Source organism: Rana temporaria, chromosome 4 (genome assembly GCF_905171775.1).
Source record: "Rana temporaria chromosome 4, aRanTem1.1, whole genome shotgun sequence".
NCBI lineage: Eukaryota > Metazoa > Chordata > Amphibia > Anura > Ranidae > Rana > Rana temporaria.
Window position 1 is genome coordinate 120188932 of NC_053492.1, and position 24868 is coordinate 120213799.

At 43.1% G+C, this 24868-nt stretch overlaps 1 protein-coding gene across 5 annotated transcripts in view; it reads left to right on the forward strand.

Moving 5' to 3' along the window:
* The window catches only part of ATG16L1 (autophagy related 16 like 1), a 71957-nt gene that overhangs the window by 2845 nt on the left and 44244 nt on the right, over nucleotides 1-24868 (forward strand). For 4 of the 5 annotated variants that reach the window (XM_040348956.1, XM_040348957.1, XM_040348958.1 and 1 more), the window contains exons 2-7: nucleotides 8889-8982; nucleotides 14023-14128; nucleotides 16617-16690; nucleotides 16865-17116; nucleotides 22075-22140; nucleotides 23802-23885. In XM_040348956.1, the coding sequence (XP_040204890.1) occupies nucleotides 8889-8982; nucleotides 14023-14128; nucleotides 16617-16690; nucleotides 16865-17116; nucleotides 22075-22140; nucleotides 23802-23885 (676 nt within the window). The remainder of the gene's footprint in view (nucleotides 1-8888; nucleotides 8983-14022; nucleotides 14129-16616; nucleotides 16691-16864; nucleotides 17117-22074; nucleotides 22141-23801; nucleotides 23886-24868) is intronic. The other variant, XM_040348960.1, reaches the window with a different exon arrangement.

A 24868-nucleotide genomic window follows, 5' to 3' on the forward strand; every position in this document is an offset into this window, starting at 1 on the left:
AATAATTCTGGTTCCCACAGACTGGCTACAGTATGTGCTCCTGTGGTACACAGATCAGTCCTGTCAATTTAAGAAGGTGTCCCTAATGACAACTCGTTATGTATAGGGGTGCAACGGATCACAGTTGATCCGTGATCCGAACGGGTCACCCCCTTCGGATCGGAACACACTGTGATCCGCGGATTGCCACGGCTCCGGAGCTAGGCCGAAGCCGCGGTCTTTCCTAATGTTATGGCCGCGGCTTCGGCCTACCTCCGGAGCCTCGACCAAAACGCTAGGAAAGGCCGTGGCCCACAGAGGAGGAGCCCGCACTCGTGGGACACGCCGCTCGTCTGTCGGTACTAGCTGGGGGGGGTCACTGTCCTGAGAAGGGGGGGGTCACTGTCCTGAGAAGGGGGGGGTCACTGTCCTGAGAAGGGGGGGGGTCACTGTTCTGAGAAGGGGGGGGGGGTCACTGTCCTGAGAAGGGGGGGGGGGGTCACTGTCCTGAGAAGGGGGGGGGGTCACTGTCCTGAGAAGGGGGGGGGGGTCACTGTCCTGAGAAGGGGGGGGGGTCACTGTCCTGAGAAGGGGGGGGGGTCACTGTCCTGAGAAGGGGGGGGGGTCACTGTCCTGAGAAGGGGGGGGGTCACTGTCCTGAGAAGGGGGGGGGTCACTGTCCTGAGAGGAGGGGGTCTCTGTACTAAGAGGAGGAGGGGTGGGGGTGTCTGCACCAAGGGGGTACTATAGTTGGTGGGGGGGGGGGGAGGAGGAGATGTGGATATTACAGTGGGGGAGATTTTTTTTTTTTTGCCGATCCGAAAAATGACCGATCCGTGACTCCTGATCCGAGGAACGATCCGAACCGTGAGTTTTTTGATCCGTTGCACCCCTAGTTATGTATTTAAAAACACCAGTCCACAGAATCTTTTTTTCTATTCAAACCCACGATCATGGACAAGACCAAAGAGCTGTCAAAGGATGTCGGGGACAAGATTGCAGACCTGCACAAGGCTGGAATGGGCTACAAGACCATCAGCAAGAAGCTTGGGGAGGAGACCACTGTAGGAGCGATTTTTTTATTTTTTTCTCCACATATGGAAGAAATCCAAAATAACTATCAATTTCCCTTGGTCAGGAGCTCCATGCAATCTTTCGCCTCATGGGGTAAGGCTGATCATGAGAAAAGTGAGGAATCAGCCCAGAACCACACAGGAGGAGCTTTTGAAGATCTCAAGGCAGTTGGGACCACAATCACCAAATAAACCATTGGTAACCCAAATGTCGCCATGGGTTGAAATCCTACAGCGCCTGCAAGGTCTAAGAAGACACATGTACAGGCCCGTCTGAAGTTTGCCAATGAACATCTAGATGATTCCGAGAAGCATTCAGATGAGACCAATTTATGGAGGGAGCTGAAACTTGGAGTTGCCAAGCGACGGCCAAAAAACCTTGACTCCTTTCACACTGTGACGGTTTGCAGGCGCTATTGCGCTAAAAATAGCGCCTGCAAACCGACCTAAATCAGTGGCTGCTGTTTCTCCAGTGTGAAAGCCCCAAGGGCTTTCACACTGGAGCGGTGCGCTAGCAGTACGTGAAAAAAATCCTGCTAGCCGCATCTTTGGAGCGGTGAAGGAGTGTTGTGTTTACCGCCCCTTTCCATTGAAAGCAATGGGACACAGCGGCTATACCACCGGCAATGCGCCTCTACAGAGGCGCTTTGCTGTAGTTTTTAACACTTTTTCGGCTGCTAGCGGGGGGTAAAACTGCCCCGCTATTGGCCGAATAGCACTGCAAAATTAGCAGTAAATCCAGGCATTTTTAATGTTTATTAAAAGTCAGCAGCTACAAAAAGTGTAGCTACTGGCTTTTAATAAACATGCACTCACCTCGCCGCTCCTCTCCCCCCCCCCCCCCCCCCCTCTCCGGCCGGCGTCCTCATTGTTATTGTGGGCACCCGGCCGTGACAGCATTCGGCTTCACGGCCGGTCACTCACTGCGCATGCGCGAGTGGCGCTGTGCTATCTGATTGGACAGGCGATCACCTGGGACCTGTCGGGAGATCGCCTACAGGGAGGAGCCGCCAAAAGGCGATATGATGTTTCGCCTTAGCACCCCCCCCAAAAACAATTACATGCCAAGGAGTGGCTTTAGCGGAAGTTCCACTTTTGGGTGGAACGCCGCTTTAAGGATTTAGATTTAGAGAAGATTTCCAAAGAAGATTAGACCAAAATTCCTCCTGAAATGTGTGCAAACCTGTTCACCTACACGAAATGTCTTACCTCTGTGCATGCCAACAAAAGTACAAAGTCATGTTTTGCATAGGGAGCAAATACTTATTTTACTCACTGAACTGCAACTCAATGTATAACATTTGTATCGTTTTTTTTTTTTTTTCTGGTTGATATTCTGACTCTAATTTAAGTGGGCAAACTTACAATATATGCATGGGATCAAATTATTATTTTCTCCACTGTATGTAAAGCAGGCCATACACGGTCTTTTCAAAATCAGAAAGTTAATTTTTTTTGTGATTCGATGCCACCATTTATTTTCGAAATTCGGCCGACCAAACCTTCATGTTGCCAGGAATATTCGTTTCTCTCCGGGAATATTCGTTTCTCTCCGGGAATATTGCAAATGCGCATTTTTCTTCTATTACATTTCTCGTATGATTCTCTCATCATTGATCACAAAATTGTTTGTTTTTCAAAAAATTTCCAACATGTCGGAGTCCTCTAATTTGATTGCCGCACGAAAATCGGCTGTTGCTGCAACCCACTAACGGTGCGAAATTCCTACGAACATTCTTTCAAAATTCGAACCGTGTAGGGCCGCCTTAAGGGTTTACAAGCACTTTAATGCAATTCTGGAAAGCAGATCCCTCAATGTGCTCCCCATAGGACCTCACTGTGATTAAAGCAACACTGTACCTTAATTTTATATTTCATTCATTTAATTCTAAGGGCCTCATTCACATGGGCAAACTGAGTACATCTGTGCGATGGGAGCACTCCAGGATTGATCATTTGACAGGTCATGTGACCAGCCCTCCCACCTTATTTGTTAGAATTAATGGGGCTTGGGTTGCTTTATAAATGTCAGTGATTTGGTTTTCTTTATAGTTTGTGTACACTTTAAAACAGGGGTTGACAAATTTGCTTGGAATCTAGGAGCCAGCTAAAAAAGTTAGGAGCCAGAAAACGCGCCCCGTCCCGACGAGTTTGCGCGCAGAAGCGAACACATACGTGAGCAGCGCCCGCATATGTAAACGGTGTTCAAACCACACATGTGAGGTATCGCTGCGATTGGTAGAGCGAGAGCAATAATTCTAACCCTAGACCTCCTCTGTAACTCAAAACATGCAACCTGTTGAATTTTTTTAAAGGTCGCCTATGGAGATTTTAAAGGGTAAAAGTTTGTCGCCATTCCACGAGCGGATGTAATTTTGAAGCGTGACATGTTGGGTATCAATTTACTCGGCGTAACATTATCTTTCACAAATATAAAAAAAATGGGGATAACTTTACTGTTGTCTTATTTTTTAATTAAAAAAAGTTGAATTTTTTCCCAAAAAAGTGCGCTTGTAAGACCGCTGTGCAAATAAGGCGTGACAGAAAGTATTGCAACGATCGCCATTTTATTCTCTAGGCTGTTAGGATAAAAAATATTTATAATGTTTGGGGGTTCTAATTAGAGGGAAGAAGATAGCAGTGAAAATAGTGAAAAATGACATTAGAATTGCTGTTTAACTTGTAATGCTTAACTTGTAATACCAACGGCCACCACCAGATGGCGCCAGCTCACATCTGGTGGTAATAACTTGTAATACCAACGGCTCACCACCAGATGGCGCCAACTCACAAAAAAAAAAAGCCCTTCCAAGCCAAGTCGCCAGGACCCTATTTCTAGTCGCCATGGCGACCTGGCGACCGGGATTTGTCGAGCACTGCTTTAAAAAATTCCCCAGCCCTCCCAAAAAGTGTTGGGTTTGGTATACGCAAAGGGAATATTTGTAATGCAGTGAATCTAATGTTCTACCAACATTCACTGCATGTGAATATTCCTGGTGCATGTGTTTTTAAATGACAGTAATTTATTCACCATCAGTAAAAGTCGCCTTGATATATATATATATATATATATATATATATATATATATATATATATATATATATATATATATATATATATATATATATATATATATATATATATATATACATATATACATATATACACACACACACACACACACACACACACACACACACACACACACATACATACATACATACATACATACATACATACATACATACATACATACATACATACAGACACAATATATATATATATATATATATATATATATATATATATATATATATATATATATATATATATATATATATATATATATATATATACATACCCCTACGGCCCCTTTCACATGTGCGGATCCGCTTGCTCAGCGGGGATCGCTCCGTTGCTCCCCATTGAGCCGGTGGATGACTAGTCCATCTCTGCACACTGTGCAGAAACGGACCAGTCAGATCTCTGCTCTCCTCTATGGGGGGATCGAATGAAAATGAACCGTCTGTCCATTTTCATCCATCCGCCAGATGGATGCAAAATATCACACTTTAGTGTCGAGAATCGGATCGGGGCTGATCGGAGGTCAGCGGACTTGTCACCGCTGACATCCAACGCTCCATAAAGGGTACATGGAGCCCCGGTCAGGTCCGCCTGAAAAAACCAACAGGCAGATCTGAATGGTCTGCACGTGTGAAAGTGGCCTAAGTGTTCTGATAAAATATGGTTTACCTTGGCCATGCTGAGGCTTGAAGTGCTACCACAAACCCAAAGCAGCAGAAGACCGCATTCACACAGGGTGTACTTCAGTGTACACTTGTGAGGGCCGTGTCTACCCACACAGGGAGAGATGCACAGGTGTTATGTTCATCTCTGTGCAGGCAGTCCCATTTATGTCAATTGGGACACAGCGATGATATGTATACAGCCACTGCGTTGACATCCTTGTGGGTAAGAGTGTGCACGCTGTCTGTATTCTGGGACAAGCACCTGGACCCACACATACCATATATTGTCAAAAATATTGGGATGCCTGCCTTTACACGCACATGAACTTTAATGGCATACCAGTCTTAGTTTGTAGGGTTCAATATTGATTTGGCCCACCCATTGCACCTTGCTTTGTGCACTGGCGTGCTGTCATGTTGGAACAGGAAGGGGGTTCATCCCCAAACTGCTTCCATAAAGTTGGGAGCATGAAATTGTCCAAAATGTCTTGGTATGTTGACACCTTTAAAGTTGATGTAAACCTTATTCATGAAATCTGACTTAAAAGGGTTGTAAAGGTTCATTTTTTAAATAGGTTCCTTTAAGCTAGTGCATTGTTGGTTCACTTACCTTTTCCTTCCATTTCCCTTATAAATGTTTTTTTCTTTGTCTGAATTTCTCACTTCCTGTTTCTCCTCAGTAAGCTTTCCCCCATCATCCGAGCGGTGGATAGTCAGTCAGAACAGCTTATATTCTTGCAGCTATTTTTCGCTTAGGATTGAAGGCTAGGAAATGTTGCATTTGCCCAGAAAAAGTCAACAAGTAAACTATTACACACACATTACAACTATTATGGGTATTATTAATTACGTTACACGAATGTTGAGGCATTCCAAGGCGTATTAAAAAAAAAAATATATACTCCTATTGTTTACTTTAACCACTTAACCCCCGGACCATATTGCTGGTCAAAGACCAGAGCGCTTTTTGGCACTGCGTCGCTTTAACTGACAATTGCGCGGTCGTGCGACGTGGCTCCCAAACAAAATTGGCGTCTTTTTTTTCCCCACAAATAGAGCTTTCTTTTGGTGGTATTTGATCACCCCTGCGGTTTTTAGTTTTTGCGCTATAAACAAAAATAGAGCGACAATTTTGAAAAAAAATTCTATTTTTTGTTATAATAAATATCCCCCAAAAATATATATAAAATTTTTTTTTTCCCCAGTTTAGGCCGATATGGATTCTTCTACATATTTTTCGTAAAAAAATCGCAATACGCGTTTATTGATTGGTTTGCGCAAAAGTTATAGCGTTTTCAAAATAGGGGGTATTTTTATGGCATTTTTATAAAAAAAATTTTTTACTAGTAATGGCGGCGATCAGCGTTTTTTTTTTTTCCGGTACTGCGACATTATGGCGGACACTTCGGACACTTTTTTGGGACCATTGACATTTTTATAGCGATCAGTGCTCTAAATATGCATTGGATTACTATAAAAATGCCACTGGCAGTGAAGGGGTTAACACTAGGGGGCGGGGAAGGGGTTAAGTATGTTCCCTGGGTGTGTTCTAACTGTAGGGGGGTGGCCTCAATAGGGGAAATGACCGATCTTTTGTTCATACATTGTATGAACAGAAGATCTGCATTTCTCCCCCTGACAGGACCGGGAGCTGTGTGTTTACACACACAGCTCCCGGTCCCCGCTCTGTAACGATAGATCGCGTGTGCCCGCCGGCGTTCGTGCCCACCGGGCACAGGAGTCGGGGGCAAGCGGGGGGCGCGCAGGGGAGCCAACCTGCCGCCGTAAAATGACGGCGGCGGGTCGGCAAGTAGTTACAATGTTACTGCACATTTCAGGCAGTTATACTTTAGTTTATTAACACAAGCTCCTACTTTGAAATTTTCTGTAGGAGAATGTGGTGTGGGCTTGGTAGAGATAATTTCAAGGGTACTGAATTAAAATTCATGGAGGTCCGGTTGGTAACATTTTCTTTCTGCAGAGGCCCGAATCGAATTATTTTTTTTTTCTTTGACTCGGGTCTTTTAACATCACAGCTCCCTTCATAATCTTCCCCCTACGTTAACTCAGTGTTGTGGGGGATGGACTCCTCCTCTGGGTGTGCTCACCTGCCGCTAACGCTAGGCTCCATGCCTCCCGCTCTTTTCCTTGCTGTGGGTTGCAAGTGCATGGGCTGAGTTCACAGCTGAAGCTCCCCCTGTAGACCTTCTGTTCCTCCAGCCCTCTTAGTGTGACTTCAAATGGCAGCGGGCAGGTGCATGCAGGGGGAGGGGATCCTGGTCCTCCTTGCTCTGAGTTCAGATGGGGTGAGTGCATTGGGGGGTTGGGCAGCTGCCACTCCCCCTGTAGACCTTCCGTTCCTCCTGCCTCTCTGCTGTGACTTCAACAGTGGCGGCAGGGCAGGTGTAATGGGGGGGGGGGGGGGGGTCCAGGTCCAAGTCCACACTGCCATTCCTCTTGCCCTATACGGGGAAGTGTTTAACCGCTTCAGCGGCGGGAGGAGAGCAGTCTGCTCAGGCTGGGTAGACTAGACTCTAAGGGGCAGATCCACAAAGATCTGCCCCGGCGCATCGTATCCGAGATACGCTACGCCGCCGTACATTACCTGGCTTTAAATCAAATCCATAAAGAATTTGCGCCGTAAGTTACGGCGGTGCGGTGTAACGGCGCGGAATTCAAATCGGCGATTAGGGGGCGTGTTTCATTTAAATGACGTGCGTCCCCACGCCGAATGAACTGCGCATGCGCCGTCCCTAAACTTCCCGCCGCGCATTGCGCTAAATTATGTCGCAAGGACGTAATTTTTTTTAACATAGACGTGAATTACGTCCATCCCGATTCACGGACGATTTACGCAAAAAAAAATAAAAAAAAATAAAATGAAACGCGGGAACAACGGCCATACTTAACATGGCAAGTCTAACTATACGCCGCAAAACAGCAGCTTTAACTATACGCCGTAAAAAGCCGACTAGAGACGACGTAAGAGAATGCAAAGGCCGCGCGTACGTACGTTCGTGGATCGTCGGAAATAGCTAATTTGTATACTCGACGCGGAAAACGACGAGAACTCCACCCAGCGGATGCCGAAGTATTGCATCTAAGATCCAAAGGCATACGAAGCCGTACGCCTGTCGGATCTAACCCAGTTGCCGTTGTATCTTGGTTTGAGGATTCAAACCAAAGATACGACGCAGGAAATTTGAAAGTACGCCGGCGTATCAGTAGATACGCCGGCGTACTCTCTTTGTGGATCTGCCCCTCACTCTGTCCTTGTTCGGACTGCGGTCCGCCATTTAGTGATGCCTGGATAATTTTGACAAGCACCAACCAGACCACACAACAGCTAATGTCTCCCTGGAGGCCTATAGAAATATGGGGATAGTGATCCTGGCAGAATTTCCTTCAGTACCAAGCTTTCTAACATCTTAAAGTCACAGCATACATTATGCAGGCACAATATTACAGAAACTTATGTGAACAGTTGGGTTTTGGAGCTGTAAATGTTTGATACTCTTATTTATTTTTTTCAGTGGGAGAAGTGAGCCCAGAACTAGTGTGCTCTTTGTTTGAAAGATGAAAGAATCCTTTGATGGTTAGGTTTGCTACCACGTTTACTTGTGTAGGAGCACATCTATTTCTTCAGAGTATTAAAATCAGACTAGTAAACTGCAGTAGACAAAAAGGGAGATGTTTCACTAAACCTGGATAGTGCAAAATCTGGTGCAGCTCTGCATAGAAACCAATCGGCTCCTGTTTTTTTTTTTTTTTTGTCAAAGCTTAGTTGGAAGTTAGAAGCTGATTGGCTACCATGCACAGCTTCACCATATTTTGCACTCTTCAGCTTTGGTAAATCAACCCCATTGTGCCTGCAAAGCTGACAGCATTCTACAATAATGTTCAAAAGATCCAGCAGCTCAGTAGTTAATTGCTGTGACTGAGGACTGCAGTAGTAGATATTGACTTCTCTGGGGAATGAGCATCTACATGGTGTGGGTCAAGGGCATAGAGCTTGCCAGCTGTGCATAGATGATCCCTGAGGCAGAGAGGGTTCCTCACCCATTGATTGCTATTTTCTCTCAACAGATAACAGGTTGCTTGAAAAATCTGACCTTCAGTCCGTTTTGGCTGAAAAACTACAGGCGGAGAAGTATGATCTACTGAGCCGACATGACACCAGGTAGTGCAGACAACAAATGTAAGGCCTTCATTCATGCATAATGTTTTTTCTTTTAATTTCATTGGTGAGAAGTATAGCAAAGAAAAGTAAAGGCGTTGCTCTTGCTAACAAAACTAACCATTTAATTGAAATACTTGCTTTCATTATAAAAGCACCAGGCCTATTTATTTAGACATGTGTATATTGCTGTCAATGTACGCAGCACTATACATACTTTACATTCACATCAGTTTATAAAGGGTAAATACAAAAGCAGTGCTTTTCAGGCTAGTTCACTGTTAATGCAATTTATAAACTTCCATTGCTGCTATCATTTGTTTACTGCCAGTTTTCATTTGCTCAAACTGACCTGATGAACTGTATTTTTCCAGTGATCGTCTTTTGAACTAGTATTTACCACAATTTGATTACTTTAAGCCCAACCTTTTTTTCCTCTTGTAACAGAGAATGTATTTAGTTGGTAGCTGTGGCACGAAGGTACCATACAAAACAGTCTCTGGGAAATTACTGATCCCACATTTTTTTTTCATACAGAAAATAATGCTTCACTTCAGCAGTAAAAGACAAATTTCTGCTTACTTCATCAAGTATCTCAGAGCCCATGCAGTAGGATTGGGTTTTAGCCTCAACAGCTCACAATTGCATGGTCGAACACCCTACATGCTCTTGCACAGCAAACATTCTGTCTGGCTTTCACCATCAACAGAGTTTATCAAGCTTGGCCTTGTGAGCTTTCCAGCTTTTCTATATTAAGCCAAGTATTCTGGCCGATGGACTTGTTTATCAGGGCAGCCAACCTGCTCGATTTCTTCCACAGTCCATAGTCTAGGCCCAGCAGAGGACTTTCACAGTGAGCCTCCTAAAAGCAGATTGACCTATTTTTCTCACCAGGCTTCCCCGGAGTCAATGACTGCCGCAATACACATTCTGGATGACAAATATATCCCATCCACCATCTTGTCTGCCATTTTAGCCCAATCTCTGCTCTACTCTTTATGGTCTGCACTATCATATATTATGATGATTACCTTAAAGTGATTGTAAAGTCTTGTTTAAAAATAAATAAATAACAAACATGTTATACTTGCCTCCTCTGTGCTGTTGGTTTTGCGCAGAGCAGCCCGGATCCTCCTCTTCGTGTCCCTCTTTGCTGCTCCTGACCCCTCCCTCCTATCGAATGCCCCCACAGTCAGAAGCTTCCTATGGGGGCACTGGAGCAGAGTCACAGCTCCATGTGTCCATTCAGACATTGAGACCCATCCTGCCCCCTCTCCCCTGATTGTCTGACTGACTTTTGTGCTTCCTACTCTTAAGCCGGCCATAAATGTAGTGATTTTCTTAGAAAATTGCTTGATTTCCCTTATCAATACAGGTAGTGTCAAAGGGGGAATCCTTCACGTGGAGCTATTGTGTTCTCCCAGCAGGAAGAGCCATCTCCAACAGGAGAACACAGTGATTACTTTTGGCGGATATAACAGCTGCTAGCAATGAACGCATGTGAAATCTGACAGACTGGTTGTACCCATGTTGATCAATCAAACAACTTGGGTACATTCAGCCTGCCCATACATGGTTCGAATCTCGGTTGGTCCCTTGTGAATTGGCTGAAATTTGAATGGCTTTAAACTCTAGTGCTGTAGACTGGCCTAGATGAGTAACGGCCACACCCCACATCACAAGAGTCTTCATGCTCACTTGTACTGTGAAAGAAGAGAGGGGTTGTGTCTGACCAGTGAAGATATTGGTGACCTCCATACTCTTCTTTCTTCAAACCTCTAAATTGTGCTCTTCCCCCCCCCCCCCCCCAATCAGTTGCAGGTTGGGTTATTACACACTCCACATCATGTGTAAACAAGAGGTGGGAATCGGGTGACATCAATGGCATTGACTCAATATGGGCATGTGTCCAGGGGCTCTGACATCACCAGCATCCCATCTCTTTGTTTATTTGCGATTGGAGGTAGAAAAGGCTAAATGTTCAGATAAGGGTTAGTTGAGGGATATCTGAGCTCATCTCTAATTGACCAGATCGCAAAGCACACTGGACAATTTGGTCAAACAGTTGGCAGTGTAGTCAGTGTTATCTGATGCTCCAAATGGAGTAATCCTTAGGGGTATAGTCTGTGGCTGTAATAGCTGGATAATGCAGGAATAATGTGGGTGTGCTCTTGCGCCACCAAATAATAAATATATGAGGTGTCACAACTGCTGCTCAATCTATTTGTGTAATATAAAATAAATAATAATATATATAACAATAATGAATTAATATAAACGTGATAAGTGCAATAATGAGTGAACAAACAATGAAGCATGGGCTAAAGCAGCCTAAAATATCAATGTGCAGTAAATATGGAAGTCCCATAAATATGATAAAAATAATGTAATGAATGATCTTCGTGAATAAAGTGTATAATCTTCCAGTGATCTTCAAACAATGAGCTCACAGCGCTTACCTCCTTGCATATGAATCTCTGCTTTCCTTAATAGCCTATGTCGGCTGATAGTCTCCTGAAGTGATTCCCATGAAGTGTCCTCCAACTAGGATCCAGCACTGCAGGTAGTGGCTCAAATAGGTCCCTCGATATTGCTCAGGATAAAATAAAGATTTCCCATAGTGAAGTATATAATAAAGATTTAATGAAGGTAATTCAAATGCTTACAAAGGTAAAACGATCTTGTGCAAACGAATTCCGCAATACTTCGATTTGGCAACACTAATTTTGTGTCTATCCTATATGGACTGTATTTTTAGGAAATTATATTTTGTGTGTAAGGTGGGCACTACTAATCTTTAGTTCATCCGACTGGAGCCAAGTTCATAAACTCTTTATATCAATAACCACCCAGGTTGGCCTACTGAGCGGACTGACCTCTGCTTCTACCTAATTGCATCCAAATTAGGACTGAATAAAGAGAACCTGTCATGCATGATACTTGAGAGGCCTGTATGTCTTTGAGGGCCACCTTGTCCCTAAGACAATTGTCTAATTTTAGATGTACAGTCAGGTCCATAAATATTGGGACATCAACACAATTCTAATCTTTTTGGCTCTATACACCACAACAATGGATAAAATGAAAGGAACAAAGTGTGCTTTAACTGCAGACTTCCAGCTTTAATTTGAGGGTATTTACATCCAAATCAGGTGAACGGTGTAGGAATTACAACAGTTTGTATATGTGCCTCCCACTTTTTAAGGGACAAAATGTAATGGGACAGATTGACAATCATAAATCAAACTTTCACTTTTTAATACTTGGTTGCAAATCCTTTGCAGTCAATTACAGCCTGAAGTGTGTAACGCAATGACATCACCAGACGCTGGGTTTCATCCCTGGTGATGCTCTCCCAGACCTCTACTGCAACGGTCTTCAGTTCCTGCTTGTTCTTGGGGCATTTTCCCTTCAGGTTTGTCTTCAGCAAGTGAAATGCATGCTCAATCAGATTCAGGTCAGGTGATTGACTTGGCCATTTCTTTCCCTTAAACTCTTTGGTTGCTTTTGCAGTATGCTTCGGGTCATTGTCCATCTGCACTGTGAAGCGACGTCCAATGGGTTCTGAAGCAGTTGGCAAAATATGAGCCGATAATTATATTGCCCGAAACACTTAAGAATTCATCCTGCTGCTTTTGTCAGCAGTCACATCATCAATAAATACAAGAGAACCAGTTCAATTGGCAGCCATACATGCCCACACTATGACACAACCACCACCATGCTTCACTGATGAGGTGGTATGCTTTGGATCATGAGCAGTTCCTTTCTTTCTCCATACTCTTCTCTTCCCATCACTCTGGTACAAGTTGATCTTGGTCTCATCTGTCCATAGGATGTTGTTCCAGAACTGTGAAGGCGTTTTTAGATGTTTGGCAAACTCTAATGTGGCCTTCCTGTTTTTGAGGCTCACCAATGGTTTACATCTTGTGAACCCTCTGTATTCACTCTGGTGAAGTCTTTTTCTCTTGATTGTTGACTTTGACACACATACATCTACCTCCTGGAGAGTGTTCTTCATCTGGCCAACTGTTGTGAAGGGTGTTTTCTTCACCAGGGAAAGAATTCTTCAGTCATCCACCACAGTTGTTTTCTGGGGTCTGTTGGTGTTGCTGAGCTTACCGGTGCATTCTTTCTTTTTAAGGATGTTCCAAACAGTTGATTTGGCCACACCTAATTTTTTTGCTATCTCTCTGATGGGTTTGTTTTGTTTTTTTCAGCGTAATGATGACTTGCTTCACTGATAGTGACAGCTCTTTGGATCTCATATTGAGAGTTGACAGCAACAGATTCCAAATGCAAATAGCACACTTGAAATGAACTCTGGATCTTTTATCTGCTCCTTGTAAATGGGATAATGAGGGAGTAATGCATACCTGGCCATGGAACAGCTGAGCAGCAAATTGTCCCATTACTTTTGGTCCCTTAAAAAGTGGGAGGCACATATACAAACTGTTGTAATTCCTACACCGTTCACCTGATTTGGATGTAAATACCCTCAAATTAAAGCTGAAAGTCTGCAGTTAAAGCACATCGTGTTCCTTTCAAATCCATTGTGGTGGTGTATAGAGCCAAAAAGATTAGAATTATGTCAATGTCCGAATATTTATGGACCTAACTGTTTGTGGTGGAGGTTGGTATATTTGTATATTCATCAGCTGTTGGTATTATGTCGAATTTTCAATAAAGATTTTTTGTTTTATAATACCGGTAGTTCCTTCTTGAAGAATTCTTCTGGGTACCTCAGTATGCATTCTGATAGCTGCACAGATGATATCGCCTTGTGTGGCACTGTCAGAACTTGTCAAAGGCTCTTAGTACTGACAGATCAGACAGTTAGTCATTTGTTCACAAAATACGTCGGATCTTATACTTGCTGATATTTTGCATTGCTGTCTATCTGGTACTTCAATTAGTGGGGTCTCTGAGCTTGGAGGTTCTACTACCACCAACTGCTTACTTGTAAAATGTGTAAAAGATTCTTTTTTAATCTTTTTTCAGAACGATGGATACCAAACCTCTTTGTTTATTTCTTCATTATAGCCCAGGTCCAGATGGAATGCGTAATGATGCGATACTACAAGATATGGCTCAGATGAGGATAAAACACCAGGAGGAGCTGACAGATCTCCATAAAAAGCGTGGAGAGGTAACTGATATTTTGTGCTAATTGCCTGCTTGTATGAAAGCACAAGATGCAGTTCAGCTGCAGCATTTGAGCTTTAATATAAATACATTTCATCATAGTTTATTAGTATTTTTTTTTTTTTTTCTAAGCAGCAAAAGTATTTGGTTAGGTGAATGGAAACTTACAGGATAGATAGAGTAGCTCCATAGTAACATTCCTCTCTAGATGATCAATGTACATTGCAAGAATCTTTGTTGCAGATTCCTACCTTTCATTGCACTGAAGAAAACCCTGTCGGTCTTTTGAATACTGGTTCTAAATGGGAGTAAATAAATGTAATGATCTGATGGGAGTGTTCTACTGAGAGAAGCTGCAGTGTCTGTATTTCTTTACATGTGATTAACCCTTAGGGAGTATGTCACCAAGAAAAGCAGTGACTATGGCAGCTGATCTTGGACTGATGGGTAGATAGAAGGCCAACAGTATTTGGTTGTGGGCTACGGGGTCGTACAAGGAGCGAGATCAGCTGATCAGAGCAGGGAAAAGACAAGCGTAGAATCTGATTTTTGTCCAGAAGGTAGAGTAGGTTGTTAGCCGATTATGGACCAATGCTAGTATAAGTAAAGTGTAGCTCTGAGGAAGATGATGATCGTGACTGTAGGAAGGAGCAAGAGCAGAAACTGTTAGTTGATATTTCTTTTCAATGGCTGCCTTTCTTTCACATGGTTACAAAATGCTGCTACTGCAGTTGCTCATGCACTGCTCTTGTCACAGTAATTGCTGAATGGATTTATCTGCATGTACTTTGATGTAGAGAAAAATACAAATAAAGGCAAACCAATTTACTATGCATTATTATTATTAATATTATTATACACTATATAGCGCCAACAGTTTACGCAGCGCTTTACAATGTAGAGGGAGAACGGCACAATTGCAGTACAGTTCAATACAGAAGGTGCAGTCATGGACATTGCTGGATCAAAAGGGGGCACATGTAAGCATTAGGGGGGCTGCTGCACACGGAGGTTTTTTTTTTCTTAATGCATAGAATGCATTAAGATAAAAAGCCTTCTGACTGTGCAACCCCTCTAAAGCTTAAATACAGCAGTGTGCTATTTAAAAAAAATGTTATTCATCGGAGTCAGCCATTTTTAATACTGGATAGGAAGCCATGCAGGCGCTGGTCTGAAGTTCACTTGCCAGAGCTTGTTTGCTCGAATAATTTAATTGATATATTGATTAGTTCAGAAAGAAATTCAAATAACCCACTTATTTGACTAATATTGGTTATCCTTGTTCTCTCATCAACCAACTCCTATATAACTATTGTCTTTAATGTGGTTTAACTAGAGGATTAAGGACTAGGGAGAGAATTGTGACTCTATGAGAAGTGTGACAACCTCTGTGGCTGGATGGTGCACCTAATGATACTTACATTTAGGGCAGTATACACCCAGGGACGCATGTCCAGAATGCAGACAACTTGCATTACAGGTATTTGTCCTTTTGACGCATACTGCCCTATATGTTCATACTGCTAGATGCACTGTCCAGTTGCAGCAACTGTAAGCCTCTCATAGACTTTGACAGGCTGTCTTCAGCAAGGCTGAACCGTACACCTGTGCCCTTCACCCACAGCTAAACGTCAGAGCCCCATGCATCAGGACTAAACTCCCATTGTGCATGAGCCCTAAGTAGTAAAAGTTTTTCTGTTTTTAAATCTTTAGCTAAATCTGTGTCTGTGTGGAGTAGGTGTCAATGTTTGATGTGGGGGGCACCCATAGGCTTCTGTCTTGCATTGATGTCAGTAGGAAGACTTCCTTCCTGCCATTTTATTACATAAAAAATTAAAAACACTAGGAAAAAGGATGAGAAGTCTGAAGGTCTTTTTTTACCTTAATTCATCCTCTGCATTAAGGTAAAACACCTTCTATTGTCAGCTCCCAAACCCCTAGCCCCACAAATACTTGCCTAAGCCTGATCTTGATCCAGCACTGTGCCTGGGTGCAGCAGAGCTGCTCTCTACCTCACTGCAGTGGGAGCCATTGGCTTCTGCTGCTGTCAATCAAATCCAGTGATGAGGGACAGGGGGGTGGGGCTGAGATTCACTGTGTCACAGCCTGGCTCGGGATCTAGCCTGCATGTGTGCCACCATAGGAAGCGGCTTTCTATGGTGGCACACAGAGAAGAAGAGGACAGTAAAGTGCTAGAAGGGACCTGAGAAGAGGAGGATTGGGACTGCTTTGTGCAAAACCATTGCACAGAACAGAGGTATACTATTTTGTTATTTAAAAAAATAAAAAAAATTGCTTTACAGTCTTATTAGGTGTATGTTAAAAATGACCAGCGTGGGTGTTGTACTGACAGGTATCTTGTTCACATGATTTTTTTTATCTATTTTTCTACTTATTGAACTTGTTAAATAGTAGCAGTTGTGTGTAGCCTCAGGGATGATGAACATTTTAGATACACTGTTCGATCTGCTTTCCATGTCCCTCCCTGTTAGCTGGCTCAGACGGTTATAGAACTGAACAACCAGATGAATCAGAAGGACAAAGAAATCCAGGCTAACAAAGAGACGTGAGTAGAAAACCATTGTTATACTTTTACTTTTTATAATTTATTCTGCAGTGTCTGCTTTTTGATTCTCCTTTCTTTTATTCCTGTAAATGTAGTTTCCCATATTACATTTTATCTTGAAGTGACCTTCTTGTATGATGGTTTTCTGCAATTCTGAAGCTGCTGTTTTTTCAGGATAGAGGACTATATGCGTTCCATTAACGGTCTGGAGACAGAGTGTCAAGAATTAAGAAATAAACTGCAAGAACTGGAGCGAGTCAATCAGACCTTAAAAGACGAATACGACGCCCTGCAGATAACCTTTAACGCTTTGGAAGAAAAACTGCGAAAAACCACTGAGGATAACCAGGAGCTTGTAACCCGTTGGATGGCTGAGAAAGCTCAGGAAGCTAATCGTCTCAATGCAGAAAATGATAAAGACACGAAGTGAGGCCCATTCACTTTCATTTTTACCATCTTCAGAAGTAGTAATGTTTATGGTTTGTTACATCTAAGGCTAAGTTCACATCTTTGTTTTCCCTGCAGCTGCGTTTGCACGGGCACAGCAGCCTATTTATTTGAATGGGCTGCTGAAACATGGGCAAAAAATCTCTGCACCCTTTTAAAAGTGTCGCTGTAGGAAAATCAAATGATACTTTGACGTCATGCATTTCCACAAGTGGGTAACGGCACTGCAGTTTCCAGTGCCTGGAGGTGCCATTAAGGATTGTTGGCACCCCAGTGCATCTGGTTAAAAGCGACGTGTTTTTGATGTGGCTGCCTGCCGGTATGAGAACCTTTGTGATTACATGTCTACCTGCAATAGTGTCAACCTAGCCTAAAGACACAACATTTTTTTGTTTATTATTGCAGGGTATTTACTTGTCTTTGTTTTTAAAACGTGTCATTTTAGCCAAACCAATTGAATTTCCATTAAACACGATAAAACCTACTAGACAGACAAATTGGGTGCTTTATTACCGTATTCTTGTTTTTAAAGGACACGATCAGCAAAATAATGAACAATACATTTCAGTAATGAGCAGAGGGTAGATGGTATCCATAAAATAATTTAAACAGAACTTGGGCAGCAACAGACATACTGGGGTTGATCTACTAAAAGGCAAATCCACTTTGCACTACAAGTGCACTTGGAAGTGCAGTCGCTGTGGATCTGAGGGGAAGATCGAAATGAGGAGAGGCTCTGCTGATTCCTATAATCCAATCATGTGCAAGCAAAAATGCTGTTTTTTATTTTCGTTGCATGTCCCCCTCAGATCTACAGCAACTGCACTTCCAAGTGCACTTGTAGTGCAAAGTGGATTTGCCTTCAGTAAATAAACCCCTATGTGTGAGTGAGTGAGTAACTTATACAGCGCTACAAATGCAAGCTTGATTGCCTTGATTACATTTTTCTCTGTGCATTAGTGTAGAACTTTTACAGCCTCAGAAATGTGTGCTAGAGCAAGCCAATCAGATCTTGGAGGACAAGTACGACATCAGATGACCTTTAATGCTTTGAAAGGCTGTTGGCCTACAATCTCTTTTGAGCATGTGCTTCTAAAGAGAAACTACAGATGTGACTTTCGATGTAAGTTTGTTTTAAATATCAGTTAAGCAGGGGGTTTTTCTGTTTTTAGACTGGCCATACATGATTTAAACTGTGTATGGGCAGGATGAATGTACCCAAGTTGATCGATAAACTTGGGTACAGCCAACATGCTGGGTTTTACCTGTGATTATCGGTTACTAATAATCACTGTCTTCTTCCAGCGGGGTCGGCTTCCCCCAGCCCTTCCCTGGGAGAAGATAATGGCCCAGCAGGAGGGATTCCTGCATCAACACTGTCTGCCTTAACTCATGGTTGCAGGAAAGAAATTTGCTCACTGTATGGCAGGCCTTAGGCCACCTATAGATAAACAGATGTTTTCTATACAATGACGGGCAGGAAGAGAGCTGTCTTTTAACAATGGCTCCACAACTCCACCAACCCTGCTGCTACTTTTTGTGTGCCTGATGGACTGTAGCTGCAGAAGTACTTTACTTTTCAAGATTGTTCTTCACACATGCATTGCATTGCAAGTTCCACAGAGACTTTCCAAGTTGAAATGCACGTTATAAGACAAGTGCTCATTATTCTACCCTAGTGTAGCCCTTAAAGTGTTTAAGGCAGGGCACACAGTCACTGCCAACCCCTCTCCTAGGAATGCATGATGTATACACTATATGCCATTTTCTAAAATGATTCATATACATGTTTTTGTTGACCCTCGATCAGCTGTCTTGTGACCACCCTGGACTGTCTTTTGCTGATGTATGTATTACAGGGGGAGCGGCTGAGCTCTCCCTCTGATGTCTGTCGAACGGTCACGTGACCTCCCTCTGTAATGCAAACGTCGGCGGAAGACAGTGCTGGGTGGTCACGTGGCCGCTGTTCGGGGATAAGAAAAACAGTACTTATAAGAACTTTTGAAAATGGCATATAGCATATACATCATGTAATCCTAGCAGAGGGACTGGCAGTGATTGGCGGCAGTAATGTGTGAGCTGATCAGAACAGTGATAGAAGGGTTGGGGTGGCTCACACACAGAGCTGACAGGTAGAAAGGGGAGGGGGGCAGTAGGACACAGGAGAAGAGAGGAGAGCTGCAGATAGCAGGCTGTGGATGACAGAGAACGTAAACTGACCACAGTTTCAGGACTTTGCTGCCATGATGCACCGTGGGCAGTTTACAGGGGGAAGGGCAGAAACTGTCAGGATCAGCCAGGTATTACAGGTGTTACAGGGAGCCTAATCACATAGCACAAGTACTGTGCTGTATAATATGCTTTAAAGAAACAGGATCAATATATACATACATACAACTTCCGCTGTCTGGATCCCCCCCCCCCCCCTCCCCTCCGGTTCAGGGTTGCCAACTTTCAGTAAATTTACGAACAGTTTGTAAAATCCGTACATTTTGCATCTGTCCTTGAATATCCATTACGGGCATGTAAGCTGAATGTCCGTAACTGACATTCATGGACAGATGCGACAATTATGTATTTTACAAACTGTTTGTAAATTTACTGAAAGTTGGCAACCCTGCTCCGGTTTCACATTTGGCACCTTTCAGGGGGAATCTACGCCATGTCCGGCCCTCTTCTGGGAGACACACGGGTCCCAGAATACAGCAGGGAACACTCAGAATGCGCAAGGCTTCACTTCCAGATTCCCTTTTTTGCAATGCCAATGCCTTCACCTGGAGCCGAGGGGTTGGGCCAGCTTCGGTGAAGACATTGCAGGCGCCCTGGACATGTATGTGTCCTTATTTTAAAAGTCGGCATTTGCAGTATTTGTAGCTGATGACTTTTATTTAAATTTTTTGGGGCGGAACTCCGCTTTTAACAAACGCTTTAATGAGCCAATTATTCCCTGAGCAATGCATTAGATTTAGGAGATAGATTGGCCTTCAAGGAAAGTAAGTTGAAGCTTCTTCATCATGTATACTACCAGTTGTTTTTTTCATGGAGGAAAAAAAAGGTTTGAAATCTTGCGTTTTTGTGTCTTTTGCAATTATTAGATCCATCACTTTTAAAGCGGAGTTCCACCCAAAAGTGGAACTTCCGCTTAATCCACTCCTCACCCCCTTACATGCCACATTTGGCATGTAATTTTTTTTGGGGGGGGGGGGCAGTGGGGGCTTAAGGAGGAGTGGCACATCCTGTCCCACTTCCTCCTTCCACCCAGGGGCCGCTAAGGCGATACATCATATCGCCTTTTGGTGGCCCCCTCCCTGTAGGCGATCGCCTGGAACACGTGACGGGTCCCAGGCGATCACCTGAACAATTACATTGCGCTCCCGCATGTGCAGTGAGTGCACGGCCGTGAAGACGAGAGCTGGGGAGTAGCGGAGCTCGGGCCGTCGTGTCGCTGGATCGTGGAGCAGGTGAGTGCATGTTTATTAAAAGCCAGCAGCTACACATTTTGTAGCTCCTGACTTTTAATAAACTTTTTAAAACGCCTGGAACTCCCCTTTAAGTACTTGTTTAACTACTTGCCGACCAGCCGCCGTCATCCCCTAGGAGCCTGTAGCTATACGTCGGCCCTCGCGCAGGCCACTAGGGGCGCGTGCACCGGGGGCGCCCGCTCGCCCCCGACTCCTGTGCGCTTGCCCGGCGGGCACAATCGCCGCCGGGCACAAGCGATCGCTCGTTACAGAGCGGGGACCGGGAGCTGTGTGTGTAAACGCACAGCTCCCGGTCCTGTCGGGGAGAGAAATGCTGATCTTCTGTTCATACAATGTATATACAGAAGATCGGTCATTTCCCCTAGTGAGGCTGCCCCCCCCCCCCTACAGTTAGAACACACCCAGGGAACATAATTAACCCCTTCCCCGCCCCCTAGTGTTAACCCCTTCCCCGCCCCCTAGTGTTAACCCCTTCACTGTCAGTGGCATTTATATAGTAATCCAATGCATATTTATAGCACTGATCGCTATAAAAATGCCAATGGTCCCAAAAATGTGTCAAGTGTCCGCCATAATGTCGCAGTACCGAAAAAAAAATCGCTGATCGCCGCCATTACTAGTAAAAAAATATTAATAAAAATGCCATAAAAATAAACTGAGAGAAAATATATATTTTTTTTTATATATATATTTTTTGGGGGATATTTATTATAGCAAAAAGTAAAAAATATTCATTTTTTTTCAAAATGGTCGCTTTAGTTTTGTTTATAGCGCAAAGACTAAAAATCGCAGAGGTGATCAAATACCACCAAAAGAAAGCTCTATTTGTGGGGAAAAAAGGACGCCAATATTGTTTGGGAGCCACGTTGCACGACCGCGCAATTGTCAGTTAAAGCGACGCAGTGCCGAATCGCAAAAAGTGCTCTGGTCTTTGACCAGCAATATGGTCAGGTGGTTAAGTGGTTAACACGTAGTATATGAGTAAAACATGCATTATAAGAGGTTACTTGCAAATGACACTAAACTGGTTTAAAAAATAAAAGTTTTATTCCTCCTCCAAATGTATTTTTTTTTTTTTTGTTGCTGTGATCTGAATTCCTAAAGGTGGATGGCTATGTTCATTCTCCATTATCCCACTGAATGTAGGAATGTAGCCCACCTGTTAATTGCTTCCAAGATGAACTCAAAGCTTTGGGATGTTTAGTGTGCATATGAATGCTACCAATGCTCACTGCTTGTTCCAATCGAGAAGAGGTGAGAGGGAAAATAAGTTGTTTAGGAGTTCACTTTTAGCTCTTGTATACAAGATGCTCTTGGGATTACATCACTAATAAGTTAGGGAAGTTAAGATTATAGGTGATTTGAGATAACGTCAGGCTTCATAGTATATCATTTGACACAAGTGACATTACTATACTTACTAACTATATATATATATTTTTTTTAATTCTGTAGGAGGAGACAGGCACGACTTCAGAAGGAACTGGCTGATGCTGCCAAGGAACCTCTGTCTGTGGAGCAGTAAGTATGATCATCTAATGAGGCGTTCTTGTCCAGGTTAACAGGAAATCAGCATGTAAATATCTTTGTTCAGGGGAAGTCAATTTTACCATGTAGGGCAACAATCACTTTATTTTTTAAAGTGGAAGTAAACTTCCATCTGTTGCTTTTATCTATAGGTAAGCCTATAATAAGGCTTACCCCTGTCGGTAGTCTAAATATATCATAAACCTGCACAGTTTAGGAGATATTTGGTGTACATGCAGCCAGTGACATCACTGCCGCATGCGCTCTGAAGGAATTGCCACCCGTGGCATTTCTTCAGGGCCTCGTGCATGCGTGGGAGTGACACCCCCAGATCATTTCACAGATCGCAGTTTTAACTGTGGATTCGCACAGAAATCGGATTGCATGGGTGAGAACACCCATGCGATTCGATTCCAGGGGGGGGGGGGCGGAAGAGTCCCTGCACTTTTTTGTCTGTCTGCAAATCCAATGTGAGTTCAGCCATACAACTGTATGGCTGAGCTTGCATCGCACAGACATTGCATGTGATCGGCAGTGCGGGTGCGAATCACATGCAATGTCTGTGATCGTTGTAGTGTGAACTTGGTCTAAGCCTAGGTTCACACTGCTGCGAATTCAAAATCGCGGTAAAATGCGCGATTTTGCCGCAATTTCGGCCGCAATTTAATGTAAATCGCGGCCCGAAATCGCAAAAAGTAGTACAGGAACTACTTTTTGAAATCGCAGATGCTACCTCGCACTGATTAGGACAGTGCCATTGCCGACAATTGCCGCCGATTTGAGATGCGATTTGACATGTCAAATCGCATCTCAAATCGTTCCAAATCGTACCCAGTGTGAACCAGGGCTAAAGCTGGGTGCACATGGGCCGAATGTCAGACGACAATGGCCTGTTCAAAAAAAAACTGCTGGTATTCGGCCCGTGTGTATGTCAGTCTGCCTGACAAAAGTTCGGCCGGCTACTGTCGGACGTACATGCTGATAAAACAGCACCTGATCAACTCCCGATCAGCAATTTCAGCCAATGGCAGAGAGCACTAATTGGAGTGTTATGGCGGGGGACGCATCCTACCAATAAAGTGTGCTTTAAAAGAAAACATATTTTATTTATTGGCAAGAAATGTTGGTCAATGGAACAGAATTCTTCATCCATTTTCTATCGCACAAATCTTTTCTATTTTGCCATTGGAATATAATAGATCAATAGCACCTGAAAAGGAATCTTCTCCATAATATTTAACAAGGTCACATGACTGCAGTGCCAAACTTGGTACAGCCAAAGGATAATGCACAAGTCTGCCAAATACACAGTTTTTTGGAACACAGCTACCAAGCAGCTTTCATAATAGCGAGTGTTTTTGTTTGTGAACTGTTTGTTTCCTTTTATTTTTGTATTGTATGTATGGTTTAGAAACAAAATAAAGTTGTACGTTTACTAGAATGTGAAGAATACTGTTTCTAATTTAAATTTGCTGTTTTCCTGTCTGCCACTGTTTTTATCCACCCTTGTATAACTTCAATTGTATAACTTGAGTACTAAAACACGCTTCTGTTTCTAAATGGCTGTGCATATTGATATGCTAACATAGCTGCTTGGTGTAAAGCTTCACTGGGCTGGTTAGTTTAACATCGGGTGTGTATTTCCCCTCCTGCAGAGATGATGATATAGAGGTGTTAAATGATAATGCTGATGCCTCGGGGGATGCTGCAGCAGCACCACCAATTGGGCGAATCTCCAGGTGAGTGGGGACTCATTGTATGTTTATACTGTAGATAGGAAGTTTACTTGTCCATTGTGTCCTCAAATCGGAGCGACTGCATGGTGTTGTAGTTTGTTACTAATGTGTGTTGTTTTTTTTTTTTTTTTAAGTAATCTTATTAGTTGTCTTATTTTAACTCTCGAGAATGGCCTGTTTCGTTTTGTGTTCAGCTCTTAACTGAATGCATGCCATACAGACACAAATGCCAACCTATGTGCACATATCATCTATAGGCCTTTTTTGATTCCCATTCCTGCAGTACTACGCCTCACACGTTTTCATTTTACCAGGGGTGTTGTCATTTGTATTGCTGCAGTTTACAGTGCAAGCAAAATGCAAGGACACCATAACATTGTTTTCCTCCAGAATGTGTTCCAACCAATGTGTCCCATTGAAGTGTATTGAAAAATTGTTCCCCAATCAAGAATCCAAAATGCAGGACTTGAAGTTTGCCATTCAAAATAATCTTTCTGCAAAGCAGAAAGTGCAATAAATGGGAATTTTGTTGGGAACAAACTTGGGAAGAGGCGACTTTTCAATAAAAACTAAAGTGTGTATAGACATGCAAGCTTATGTGATGTAAATATCTGTGTAGCAGACACCCCTAATACCAGCCTTGAAAAAAATATTTATATATATATATATATATATATATATATATATATATATATATATATATATATATATATATATAGTAGTCAAAATCATCATTATTGGGTGACGATCCTCTTTTATCTATTGGTGCATTTACTGCAGCCACAATTCATTTTAAGGTGTAAATGCTAGTAAATGGCAGATTTTTGTTTGCCCAAGGAGCTCCTCTAGTGATAAGTCAGCTGGAGCAACAAAGAAAGTGCTACAACCCCAAAATCCGGTTAAGATTGGACATGGTACTGAATGTCCAAAACCCAGCGACGAGCGTTAAAATCTGGCACCAGGATGTCTTGCTATAAAAAAATGTA